The sequence below is a fragment of the Vicia villosa genome, unplaced genomic scaffold, assembly GCF_029867415.1.
Source record: "Vicia villosa cultivar HV-30 ecotype Madison, WI unplaced genomic scaffold, Vvil1.0 ctg.000577F_1_1, whole genome shotgun sequence".
Lineage (NCBI taxonomy): Eukaryota > Viridiplantae > Streptophyta > Magnoliopsida > Fabales > Fabaceae > Vicia > Vicia villosa.
Window position 1 is genome coordinate 102,101 of NW_026705263.1, and position 14,413 is coordinate 116,513.

Genomic DNA, 14,413 nt, shown 5'->3' on the forward strand with positions numbered 1-14,413 from the left:
GGTACCTTCTGAATTTCCATAGCTTTCATGCGTTCTACCAGCAACTTGTATTTGTCATCAGGATGTTCATCCTCATGGTAATAGTCCTCTTCTTCTTTGGAGGGCTTGGCAGAATCATGGTTACTTTTTGCATCAGTTTTGACACTAGCATCATCATCTTGTTCATCGTCGTCACTGTCTTCAGAGACTTCGACTTCCCTGAGTTGCAAGATCGGTCTTCTAAGCCTTTTCCCCAAAGTCTTCTTGCCTTTCTTCTTCTTCTTGGTAAGAAAGGATTTCAGCTCATCTTGCCCCTTGGACAAGTTCAGGATCAGAGCTTGGAACTCAGCATTCTGAGCTTGGAGATTCTTGACAGATTGTTCGAGATCCATGATGCTGAAATAAACAGCGAGGAAGGATGAGAAACCCGTCATAGAAAACCTGTTATGCGATGTTATGAATGCAAATGAAATGTTTTCAAGGATCTTTAAGGAATTTAGTTATCAACATTGGAAAATGATTTGGTCGCATCTTTGTTTGAAGAAATCTGATTCTTGGATGTTCTTCTTTGGGAATTAAGCTCACCATATCCAGTGGGTCATCGCCTCTGATTCGGGATACCTGTGAATTTGAAGGTACATGGCTAGAGGAAAATAAATCCTCTTGCCCCTTGATAGGTATTGAGCCTCTGAATTGGAAGGTATGTGGCCGGAGGAAAGTAAATCCTCTTGCCCCTTGATTAGGAATTAAGTCCTTGCTAGTGACACCTGAAATTGTGCGCCCTAAATTCCTAAGATCCTTGAAAGGGTTAGTTAAATCATGTTATGCTTATGATGTCATGATGTCATGATGTTATGCGAATGCAATACAATAGGTAAAGCACAAGGTAATAAGGACGAATGTCCTACAAGCAAAATCTGCAAGGAAACGAAAGGGTTAGTAGCACACACAAGCAAGTCACACAAGTGCCCTTAGGTTTAGGGGCTTGCATGAAGTTCGTAGGTAAGTACCCTCCGCACTAATGTTTAGTTGGTTCAACCTGTCCTAGAATAGTAACCGGGTTCTATGGTGCTCATATCCCTGATCTTTGTCGCGGGCATTGTCTCAACATAGCACTCGATCGGCCAGCCAAAAGCATCCCTAGAGTCCAATCTCAATGAGTGTAGCATTGAGTATCAACCGGCTTCAGTCAGGAATCCAAAGCCAGCTATCTCGCTACTTCCTATAAGCCAAAGTCAAGTTGAACTAAGGTTCTAAGGGCGAATCAGTGCTTATGACACCACGCGGTAGCCAAATGTCTCCTTGATCATATTCAAGGGCCATCAGGACAAACCAAAGCATCGCACTAACGGTGGCCACCAGTTCAACCATAACGATACATGTCGTACAGTCTCACTGGTCTAATGCCACATACCTAAGGCACACTAGATCCGGGTGTAGGATCTTTCACACAGCAGAATACCCAAAACAGCCTTAAAAGATAAAGCAAACAAGTCAAACAAATTTAAAGTGATCCTAGCTCTAAGGTAACCCCTCTTTTATTCGAAGTATCCCCAGCAGAGTCGCTAGTTCTGTAATACGGTAGGAGAACTGACTTTTAGAAATGTCGCGGTTAAGCAAGAGTCGCCACCGACTTTTATTTTATCCAATTTAAAGAAAGGCTAAAAGAACAGAAAAAAAACCTTTTTGAAAGCGATTGAGTTTGGGGGGTAAGTTATACAAAGGGAAGGTTTAAAGCACCCTTTGTATCCATAGTTATCCATGGGCTCTTAATTGCTTAGCTCACTTGTTTGTTTGGAATTGTTTGAAAAAAAGATGTTTTGAATAAGGACTTTAGCTTGTAAATAAGCGTAGCCTTTTTGAATTGATTTGAAAAGGAGGTGTGAAAAGCGTTTTGAATTTTAGAGCAAGCAATTAGTAGCAACTACCCTAAGTTTTAAAATTTGTTCTTTTAGCTTTTCAGGGCTATCCATACCATAGGAGGGTAGGAAGTCCTTTTATTGGATGTAAAGGTTCATCGAGGTTATCGTTCGCCACAAGACTGTCCCTACCATAAAGAGGGCAAGAAGTCTAAGGGAAGGATATAATAGTCATTTAGGCAACATGTAAAGACTCCTGAGCATTCGAAGGGACGATCATCATTTATCGAGACAACATCGAGGGATGAGATCATATTTATCGTAGGCAACTGGAAGGGACTATGATCTTTATATCGAAGGACTATGATGATTTTATCGAAGGCAATAGGCTAAGGAGTCCCTACGCTCGAAGGGACTTGACTATTCTGATCGAAAGGCAACAGTGAGAGGAGTTACCCTAGAGGTGGGTGTGTGCAGCAATCACGTGAGTTAGATTCGAGTATTTATCTTGCGTTAGTGAGCTACGTCCAGTTATTATTCTTGCCACTCCCTATTTTACTAACCATGCAATTATTATCATGCAGAAATTAAAGTGCGGAAAATAAAACCTACGCTATTACAGTTTTTATGGGAGGGGGATTTTACAATAAACACATGTGGGGAGAAAAATAAAATCCTAAATCTATTACAATAAACACCTGCAGAGGCAAAATAATAGAAACCCTAAGCTATTACAAGGCTTTGGGGGCAGATACAGAAATTAGGCAAATGAATATAATAAACATAATAAAAGGCAAACCCCAAATGGGGAACAAGTTAACCATAGTTAATAGAATAAATAAGGCAAGACAAAAAGGCGAATGAAAATAAAAAGGCAAAAAATACAGGGAAATTAAAAGGTTTTTGAAAACAACAGGATGAACCTTGATTTTTAAAATATTTATAATAAAAAGGGTTAGTAAAAACAGTGATTAATAGTCATGATGAAAATAGTTAGCCAAAAATAAAATCAGGGTTTGAAAACCTAAAAATAATTAATTAACCTAAAATTAAATTAATTAGCCTAAAAATAATTATTAGCCTAAAAATAAATTTATTAGCCTAAATTAATTATTAGCCTAAAAATAAATTATGTGATAAAATTTTAACCCTAATTCATGAAAATGGACAACATCTACCTATTATATATTTTAGGGTTAATGGTTAAAAAATAGATTTTACCAAGGTTTTCAAGGGCAATGAAGCAAACAAATAAGTGTAAGGAAGAATTGACACCTGATCCCTTTGGCCAAAGGAGGTACCTGCAAAAATAATAATAAGAATATTAGTAATAGTAATAATAATAACACAAGAAAAGAATTGGGGTTTAGAAAATTAAATTATGGACAAAATTACGAATAACCTTGATTTGGCCAAATACCAAAAGGTTTTTGGCCAAATATGAATAACCTTGATTTGGCCAAATACCAAAAGGTTTTTGATCAAAAAAGCAATTGGGGTACCATCCACTTGGTCAATCCATAGCAAACCTGTTCATAAACCAACATAATGTTACGGTTAAGAAAACAAATGGAAAAATAGAAAAGTGATTAAAATAAAATCAAAAAAATATAAAAACCTGATTATAAATCAAATAAAATAAGAACAAAAAACTACAAATTTTTTTAGATTTTTTTGAAAATATGAAAATAGTAATTAAATCAAATAAAATAGAAAAAAAGAGGAATTTGCGATGTTGAGGGTCAAAATTTTTTTCTAAACTTGTGGAAAAAATTCGGAGCAAATCGAAACAATAGTTTCAGAATTTGACTGATAGGCTGGAATATTTATTACTGTGCTGCAGCCGGAATTGCAACCATGAAGAAGGAGAGTCGGAGTAAGGGTTAGAATTGTTAGTCCTATTTATATCATCATGAATTAGGTTAGAAGAATAATAATTATAGTAAAACTATGGACCAAATCAAAGCCCAGAAATCAATTTGTTTTAATTTTAATAAAAAATTAAATCAAACTAATTTAATAAGATTGACTTGTTCCCTAAGTTATAAAAAGTGCTAAAAATAGGACAAATAAGATTAAAAACTTCTTTTTTTGGATTTTTTGAATATTTTATGATTTTTGGTGATTTTTTTGACTAAAAATGCATAAAAAGTTAAAATTGCTTATTTAAAAAAATGCCTATTTAATTAATACGAAAATTAAAAATAAAATGATAAAAAAAGATTTTTTGTGATTTTTTAATATAAATGAAAATAAAATTAAAACTATAGTTAGAAACAAATAAAAGAAAAAAGTGTTAGAACTGTGATTCAAACCTGAGACTTTGTACTTGCAAGCCTTATCTCCTTACCAATTGCGCTAAATTATTTGTTTGAAATAAAAGTCAATTGAAAGTGTATGAAGCATGGGAAAACATTTTGCTATTTATTAAAATATAAATAATTTAAGAGTAAATTATTATATTTTATAATAGACTTAAAATCGAATATTTATAAAATTCAAGACGTCAATGTGAATGACCTCAAAATTTTATAAAAAATCCAATTTTGAAATAATTTGAATATTTGAATATGGTGGGCAAATTTTGGGGTATGACACACTGTCATCTTCTGTATGATCTTCTTTATGTTTTTTTGGCGGCTTCCACTGCACCATTCATTTTTGGTCGATACGGAGAAGAATTATGGTGTTTAATCTTGAACTGTGTACAAAGCTTAGTGATCATCTTGTTGTTCATATTAGTACCATTATTTGTGATGATCCTTTCGGGGATACCATACCGGTAGATGACGTTATGCTTGATAAATCGAGCCACTACATTCTTGGTAACTGAAGCAAATGAGGCAGCTTCCACCCATTTCATAAAGTAATCAATAGCCACAAGGATGAAACGGTGTCCATTAGAAGTGATAGGTTTGATTTCTCCAATCACATCAATGTCCCACATTGTAAAAGGCCAAGGAGCAGTCAGAACATTCAACGAAATCAGAGGCACATGTACTTTGTCAGCATAGATCTGGCATTTGTGACAAGTTCGGAAATGATGATGGCAGTCAGCTTCCATGGTGGACCAGTAGTAACCTGCCCTCAGAATCTTTTTGGCCATGGTATGTCCACTAGAATGAGTTCCAAAGATACCGTCGTGCATGTTTTCCATAATCTCTTCTGCTTCCTTCTTGTTCACACAACGAAGCAATGATGAGTCATGATTACGTTTGTATAGGATTCCATTACTTAGGAAAAACTTGGCAGAGAACCTCCTTAAGAATTTCTTGTCATTGATAGATGCCCCTTCAGGGTACTCCCGAGCTTCCAGATATCTTTTTACCTTGTGGAACCAAGGTTTCTCTTCTACCTCCTCAGTGCCAATCTCACAACAAAATGTTGGTTCGTCCATTCTTTCAATAGTGATCATAGGCGCCTCATTGTCCCATCTGACTTTGAACATAGATGAAATAGTAGCTAACACATCTGCCAACTGATTTTCTTCTCGTGGAATATGCTCAAAGGTAATCTCTTCGAAATAAGGAATCAAGGTCAACACGTGCTCCTTATAAGGTAGGAGATTGGGATGCTTCGTGTCCCATTCCCCTTGGATTTGACTAATTACCAAAGTTGAATCCCCATACACTTCCAAAAATTTGACTCTCAAATCGATTGCAGCTTTGAGGTCCATGATGCATGCTTCGTATTCAGCCATATTGTTGGTGCAATCAAAACATAGTCTTGCAGTGAAAGGCGTATGTCCACCTTCAAGAGAGATAATCACATAACCAATACCGTTAACAAGTGTGTTCGAAACTCCGTCAAAAACCATAGTCCATCGAGATCCTGGTTCGGGTCCTTCATCCGGACCAGGTTCTTTGTAATTTGTAACAAGCATAACATCTTCGACTGGGAACTCAAAATTCATAGATTGATAGTCATCTATTGCCTGATGGGCCAAATGATCAGCCAGTATGCTTCCTTTGATCGCCTTCTGGTTCGTATACTGAATGTCATATTCTGTTAGTATCATCTGCCATCTTGCTATTCGTCCGAAGAGAGCGGGTTTCTCAAATACGTACTTGATATGATCCATTTTGGAGATCAATAAAGTGGTATGGTTCAACATATACTGTCTCATTCGGCGAGCAGCCCATGCCAAAGGGCAGCAAGTTTTCTCGAGTAGTGAGTATCTTGTTTCACAGTCGGTAAACTTTTTGCTAAGGTAGTATATTGCATGCTCTTTTCGACCGGACTCGTCATGTTGGCCCAGCACGCACCCCATTGAGTTCTCCAACACTATTAAAATGATTAAAGGTCTTCCTTCAACTGGTGGTAACATGATCGGAGGCTCCTGCAGATACTTCTTGATTTTATCAAAGGCTTCCTGGCACTGGTCATTCCACCTTACTGTTTGATCTTTCGTCAGTAGTTTGAAGATTGGTTCACAAGTAGCGGTCAAATGAGAAATGAATCGGGCAATATAATTCAAACGTCCCAAGAATCCTCTAAATTCTTTCTCGTTCCGTGGAGCAGGTGATAACACGTAATTATATCGTATATTAAGCTCGATTATAACATAAATTGTTTCATTATTTTATTATAATTATATTTTATGTTGGTATTATGCTGGTATTTTAATGTGTTTCAGGAATTTAATGTTTACGAAGCTCGTTTGAGAAAAGGAGTAAAAGGGGAAGAAATGAAGATATATATATATATATATATATATATATATATATATATATGTGGGCCCCATGCCACAAAAGTGACGTACGTCACTTCATATATATTTATATATATATGTTATCACTTCATATATATATATATATATATATATATATATATATATATATATATATATATATATATATATATATATATATATATATATATATATATATATATTTATATATATGTTATGAAAAGAAAAAGAAGATGATGGAGACGCCCAGCATGCATGATGAAGACGCCCATCTCCAATCATGTTGGCCCAAGACCCACGTCTCCTTCAAGGCAGAAGCCACGTTACAATTTTGATCCGCCCGTCTCCGCCATTTTTTCCACTTGAGACGCACGTCTCAATGACTTCCTCAAATTCTCCTATTTTCATGCCACGCTCTAAGTCAAAGTGGGCTACACTTCAGGAAGATTAAGGCCACGATTTAAGGACATGGAAGTTAGGAGGATGCACTATATAAAGAACCGGATATTCACGTAGAAAGGGTTAGACCATGCTTAGTCCCAGCCACTGTTTTTAGTTCAGTATTATTTTCCTTTCATTCCAGCAATTTTAATTCCAGCTTTTATTTCTACTTTCGTTCATATTTTCTCACAACAATTTCTACACCGGAAATTGTTGTGAACCTTTAACGAATCTAACCTTACGTTAGATTTAGTTTTTATTTCCCTGTTTTAATTTCTGCTGAATAATATTTGAAGAACAATCCAACCAACCTGTGGTGGAAGTTTAAGTACACCAAGATTCCAAGTTTAATTAATTCAGATTATATTATTCAGGTTTATTATTTACCACCTTTATTTATATTTATTTGCATGATATATTGTATGCATGCTAATATGCCTATTATTATGAACCGAATCTATTTATGCATGTTTAACCATATTAATATGTCAGGCTAATTTATTTATATGTCGGTATGTAAAGTAATTTAACCGTAGGGATCCGAAATAAATTGGCTTAAATATGTTTTATTAAAAATCACTCATTTCTGGTTTTGTGTCTAATTTAATTTGATAATGTTATAAAACCAACAGATCGAGAGTTTGAGGTTTTAGAACTAATAAAGGTTAAGGTCAACAGAGCGAGAGTTTGAGATTCTTAACTGGATAGTAGACATAGGACATTAGTTTTAAGGATGGCAAAAGCGTATTAAAACTGATTAGAATTTATTTACTTTCAAAAAGTGTTTTTAAACCCGACGCTGGATGGAGAGAGCGTACATTAGGGAATACTTGCATGATCCGAGTCAACAGAGCGAGAGTTTGAGACTAGGAGATTTAAGTAGATAACGTCTTCATGAAGCGGGCATTTTATTAAATATGATGTTTTCAAAAAGCGTTTCTAAATCTGGTGGGATGGCGAGAGCGTACATCATGAGTTAGGATCGTAGTCTTAATCAATAGAGCGAGAGTTTGAGAGGATGACTTTTAAATGGCATAGTTAGTAAAGGTTTTTGATTTAATTAGAATCTGGCCAATGAAATTTCGGATCACCTAAGTTAGAAGAACTACATACCGATATCAACGCATTTATATTTTACCTAGATCTAAGATTTTAGTTTCCCCTTATTAACAACCCAAATATCATTAGCCTTAGCTTTACATAGTAACTTTGGATAACGGTAGGTCGATTTATAGTCCCTGTGGATTCGATATCTTTTAAAACTACACGACACGACTGTGCACTTGCAGTTATCCCGACTAATAGACACGCAAAGTCGCGATCAGCAGGCATCTCTTGTATGGCTTTTACCTTTGTAGGGTCGACTTTAATACCTTTGCTGCTAACAATGAAACCTAGTAGCTTACTAGACCTCACACCAAAAGTACACTTGTTCGGATTCAGTCTCAGCTTGTACTTTTTCAACCTATCAAATAACTTCTGCAGGTGGATGAGATGTTCTTCTTCAGTGTTTAACTTTGCAATCATATCATCGACATAGACCTCGATCTCTTTGTGAATCATATCATGGAACAAATTTACCATTGCACGCTGGTATGTTTCCCCTGCATTCTTCAACCCAAACGACATGACTTTGTAACAGAAAGTTCCCCAAGGAGTGGTGAAGGTTGTCTTCTCCATATCTTCAGGCGCCATTTTGATCTGATTATAACCTGAAAAACCATCCATAAAGGAAAACACTTTGCATTGTGCAGTACTTTCAACTAGTATATCAATATGTGGCAGGGGAAAGTCATCTTTAGGGCTGGCCTGATTCAGATCCCTATAATCTACACATATCCCGACCTTTCCATCTTTCTTAGGCACGGGTACTATATTGGAAATCAACGGTGGATAACTCACTACTTTTAGGAAACCGACATTGAATTGCTTCTCAACTTCTTCCTTCATCTTCTGAGCCATGTCGGGTCTACTTCTCCGTAACTTCAGCTTAACCGGAGGGTTGTCTTCCTTGATTGGAAAACGGTGCATCACAATATCAGTATCGAGACCGGGCATATCTTCGTAAGACCAGGCAAAAATCTCAACATAATCTCGTAGCATCCGAATCAGCCTTTGCTTGACAACCTCTTCTAACTCGGCCCCTATCTTGACTTCTTTCTTTTCTTTTTCGGTACCTAGATTCACAACCTCAAGCAGCTCTTCATGCGGTTGTATGGTCTTTTCTTCTTGCTCTAGTAGTCTAGCAAGTTTTCTAGGCACTTCACAGTCTTCCTCGCCTTCATCCTCGGCTTGGTAGATCATATTTTCAAAGTCATAACTGGTAATAGCGGAGTCGTTATCAATGGGATCCAGAGTGGATGTGGATCTGCAGTGTATTATGTGGGTGTGTGTAAGAACACGTAGCTATTTTGAAAGCAAAGAATAGTAAAGAAAACGCGAATATTTAAATGCGAAATGTCCAATGTTTTATTGAATGAAAATATGCTTATGAAAGAACCAGCCCTAACAAACGAACTGTGGTACCCCGGGCAAGACACACGGCTTTAGAGTTTATTTTTTTGAATTACAGAAATAAAAACTTGGCAAACATAAAGAAAAACAAAAACAGGAAACGACAATTACTCTCGGCTAAAGGAGATGGAGACAACGTCTTCAGCCTTCCAGTTGTCCAGACCTTTGTCAGAAGTATGGAAGATCCACTTGTCCAAATTGCAATTGCTCTCGCCTTCTTCTATAGCATTGACCCCTTTGCTGGTGAAATGAGACATTAAACCACCATAATGTGTGTGATGATTATCCTTCTGATTTCCGGTAGTACAACCTAAACCACGCTTGTACGATTTGTAAGGAACATCAATAAGTTGGCCCCAAATAGTGCAACCACCTTCTTCGACCACAACCTTAGCATCCTTCAGAGAAGCCATTGTTGGAGGAATTCTGGTGACTTTGGGAATAGTGGGAACATGTTTAGCAGCGGAGACAGCCTGAGGGATCAATTCAAATGTTTGGCAAGGAGTTTCAATAAATTCACCATCCACCTCAACATACCTGGACTCATTTACGTAACTCACCGCATATTCTTCCTCTCCGTGCACAGTGACAATCTTTCCTTTCACCGGGTATTTTAGCTTCTGATGCAGGGTTGAAGTCGTAGCATTTGCCCCATGTATCCATGGGCGCCCAAGCAGACATGAATAAGAAGGATGGATGTCCATCACATAGAACACAGTGTCAAAAGTATGGGAACCTACTCTGATTGGAAGCTCCACTTCTCCGTATACCATACTCTTCGAGCCATCAAAAGCTTTTACTATCACGTCGCTAGGTTTCAACATGATCCCTTCAGGGTTGAGTTTGTCCAGCACCATCTTGGGTAGTACGTTCAGAGATGAACCATTATCAACTAGTACATGGGCCATAGTGGTTCCCCTGTATTCAATGGAGATGTGAAAGGCCTTATTGTGATTCTTTCCAGCGGGAATCAACTCAGCATCAAAAAACCCAAGATAATTGTCTGTCGTCAGGCTTGCAATACAATTCTCGAACTGGTTGACAGAAATCTCTTGTGGTACATGTGCAGCTTTTAGGAACCTCATCAAAGCCTTTGCATGGGCCTCAGAACAAGTTAATAGTGATAGCATGGAAATTTTAGAGGCAGTATGCCCCAATCGTTCAATAACATCATAGTCACTCTTACGGATAATCTTCAGGATCTCATCCATCTCTTTCTGGGAAGGGTCTTCGGTAGTAACTTCAACAGGGACAGGTTCGAGCATTGGCCCTTTGCCTCTGACATCAGTAGCTGGATTGGGAGCAGGAACAGGAGGTGGACATACAACATTTGGAGAAATTTCCGGGGAGAAAATTCTTCCACTTCTTGTAACTTTACTATTCCCTGCAATATTACCGACGTCAGGATTAATGATTTCAGCCATCTTATCGGTTAAAGGTTCCTGTTTTACATCATTAATATAGACATCAGCACCATAATTCCATGGAACAGCCTTGTCGGAGGAATATGGGATCGGCCCAGGCTTAGTGATGATTAGGGGGGCCACACGAGGTTCAGTAGTAATCTTGATGGGACCCTTGGTAGGAATTCTCAAAGGAGCCTTGGAAATCACTGACACGTCTTCAATCTTCAAACCACGGGAGAAACCTTCGCACAAACTTTCTATGGAAGGAATCTTTTCAAACATGATAGTGCAACAATCTATCCAGCCTTGAATACCTCTCTTCAGATTCTCACAACCATTGAGTTGGGATGCACAATAATAACAACCTACATCGCAACCCGGAAATAAACTGGCTTGCAGCAGCTTTTTCTTGATGACTGGGAGAGGAATTGACAGGTCTCTCACATCATGGACATAGACCACATCCATGATGGCGTTAATAGCCATGTCGTGTTTTGGCATAGGAGCAGTGATGACATTAGGAGTCTCTAGGGGATCAAACTCAATTTCCCCAACGTCAATCATATCCTTGATCTTGTGTTTCAGTGCCCAACAGTTGTTGGTGTCATGCCCCACGCAGTTAGAATGATACGCACACCTTGCGTTAGGATTATAGCGAGGAGAGGATGTATTGATGTTTGGTGGAGCTATTGGTGCAAGTAATTTTGCCTTCAATAGGTGTTTCCATGCCTGAGTTAGTGACATATTGATCTTGGTGAAGTTCCTTCTGGGCATGTCTTATCTGCACTGATGTCCCTGCTATTGATTTTGTTGGGGCGCTGGGGGTGTAGAGATTAGGACGGTCCCAACAGATTGGCCTTGATCACTCTTGTTATGGCCCTTCTGACTGTGCACAACATTAGACTCATTCTTTCCATGATATGGCTTCTTCGTAGTACCTGAAGTAGCACCTACTTGAATCTTCCCACTTCGAATACCACTTTCAAATCGTTCCCTAGTCAATATGAGTTCCGTGAAACTAGATGATGAACTACCTAGCAGGTGACTATATAATGGACCGGTCAGCGTACCCATGAACATGTCAACCAATTCTCTATCAGCCAAAGGGGGTTGAACTCTACCAGCCAAGTCTCTCCATTTCTGAGTATACTCCTTGAAACTTTCTTTCGGGCCCATAGTCATGCTTTGCAGTTGAGTACGAGTAGGTGCAAGATCAGCATTGTATTGGTAGTGCTTGTAGAAAGCAACAACCAAGTCTTCCCATGTATGAATGTTGGCATCATCCAGTTGATAGTACCACTCAAGTTGGGTTCCAGATAAGCTCTCTTGAAAAAAATGGATCCATAGCATCTTGTCAGTAGTATGAGGCTGAATCTTCCTCGCATAGGACTTTAGGTGCAGTTTAGGACAAGAGACTTCGTCATACTTAGAAAAGGTTGGAGTCTTGAACTTCAGAGGGATAACGACTTTAGAGATGAGTCCTAGCTCCTCAAAATCCAGCTCGGGTACCTTATGGATCTCCATAGCCTTCATACGTTCCTCCAATTGCATATACTTCTCTTCAAGGTATTCCTCCTCATAGTAATATTCCCCTTTTTCCTCGTCTTGCTTAGCAGAACCAACATTGCTCTTTGTATCAGTCTTGATGCTAGCGCTATCCTCATGGTCATCGTCTTCGGGGGTTTCAACTTCTTTGGCCCTTTTGAGAGGACCTCTGAACCTTCTTCCCATGTTGAAGACACCTACCGGCTTCTTGGTCTTTTTCTCCTTCTTAGTTAGAAGGGTTTTCAGCTCCTCCTGTCCTTTGGACAGGTTCAGGATCAAAGCTTGGAACTCAGTATCCTGAGCCAGGAGATTCTTGATAGATTGTTCGAGATCCATTTCCTTACCGAAATAAACAGCGGAAAGATGAGAGACCTGTTATAGAAACCTGTAATGCAATGTTGATGAATGATATGCTTATGCGTTATGCATTGTTTTCAAGGACCTTGAAATTTAAATTTGTTTTAAACCACACAAAAAAGGAACTTTCATTAATAATAATAAAGAAATTATAAGCTGTTTGTTATTATTTAAATTTTACAAAAGGAAAAAATCAAAATAAAAAGCATAAAAAAGGAGAATGTCCTCAAGTATCCCATGGACACTTCCTCTTCTCCCCGAGGTAGGTGTTGACTTTTTGCTCATCCTGGAGTTGCTTTGTGAGTTCTAACACCCTTTTCTCTTTAGCACGGAATTGAGCTTCAAAGGGATCTCTCTCTTCTTTCACCTGAATCTAGGATCTTTTTAGCTCTTCGAGATCCGTAGGCATGTGTGGATGAAGAATAACCTGAGGAACTTTTTCTTCGTCTTCGGGTTCCACAATCACAGGTCTGACATATGGATATGGCATGACAAAATGTTGAGCACGAGTGCGCACCCATATGAGAAAAGGCTCTAGAGGAATGGAGTTCCTTTGCCCCAGATTCTTGCTATCAACTTTATTCACCATGTCCCAAGCGCGTATGAAATCCTGACGGTGACCCTGAGAATCATTTTCATAGTCAAACACAATGCCTTCTATAAGCAAATGATGAGGACCATCCCTTCGAGCATATCCAAACTGACGTAGGGCCAAAGAGGGATTGTAAGTAATGCCTCCCCTTATACCAAGGAGTGCTACATTAGGGTACTGTCCACAGCGGTCGATGATAGTAACACTTTCCTTGGATAAGGACACCAACGAATATTAGAATGAGAAAGTGCCATTATTCTCTGATGCCACTTTAATCCTTGTTCATTCCTCATTATTGATCGGGGAAGGTGCGAAATAAACCACCTCGATAACAAAGGTATGCAACACATGAGAGTTCCTCGTTTCTTCATGGTATGGGTGTGAAGAGAGTGTAGGATATCTCCGAGCAAAATAGGCACTGGATTGCGATTCAAAAATATCTTGATGGCATGCACATCTATGAATTGGTCAGGATTAGGAAACAGCACCAAACTATAGATAAGTAAAGCTAATATGTCCTCGAAAGCATGGTAACTCATGGCCTCCAAGAATGAACGAGCTTTCCCAAGTAAAAACTTAACGAGGAGACCCTTGACTCCACTTCTTGTTTCCCAGTTGTTCTCAATTTCAGACTTCTTGAGATGCAAAGCAGTGGCAACGACTTCAAGTTTTGGAATATTTTCCAAACCAGTGAATGGTAGCTGATCTCGGATAGGAATGTGGAGTATATCAGAAAACTCTTCCATGGTAGGCACTAACTGATAATATGGGAATATGAAGCAATGATGGTCGGGGTCAAAGAATTGAAATAGCACACTCATCATTTCTTCTTCAAAACCTGAGGTAACTGATCGGTCACCATTTCTATTAAGTTATGTCTTTCATCCAGCACAAATTCATCATCTCGGTAACATATTCGGTTGTTTTATTGCTTTTTAAGTTAAGTTTATCATATTTATTAATTTATAGTATTGCATTGCATTTGGTTTAAATTTTATGTCAAAAGATCTTCTTTATGCTTCGTTTTGGT

General features: G+C 38.3%; 2 protein-coding genes across 2 annotated transcripts; both read right to left on the bottom strand.

Annotated features, from left to right (window-relative positions):
• Window positions 1–9,590: 9,590 nt before the first annotated feature.
• LOC131629517 (uncharacterized) lies at window positions 9,591–11,375 on the bottom strand. The gene has a single exon (XM_058900298.1). The coding sequence runs from the start codon at window positions 11,373–11,375 to the stop codon at window positions 9,591–9,593; it is 1,785 nt and encodes a 594-aa protein (XP_058756281.1).
• Window positions 11,376–13,164: 1,789 nt separating this feature from the next.
• Window positions 13,165–14,129, bottom strand: LOC131629518 (uncharacterized). The gene is made up of 2 exons (XM_058900299.1): window positions 13,803–14,129; window positions 13,165–13,593 (listed from the first exon to the last, which is right to left on the bottom strand). The coding sequence occupies exons 1-2, from the start codon at window positions 14,127–14,129 to the stop codon at window positions 13,165–13,167; spliced, it is 756 nt and encodes a 251-aa protein (XP_058756282.1).
• Between the last annotated feature and the right edge of the window lie 284 nt (window positions 14,130–14,413).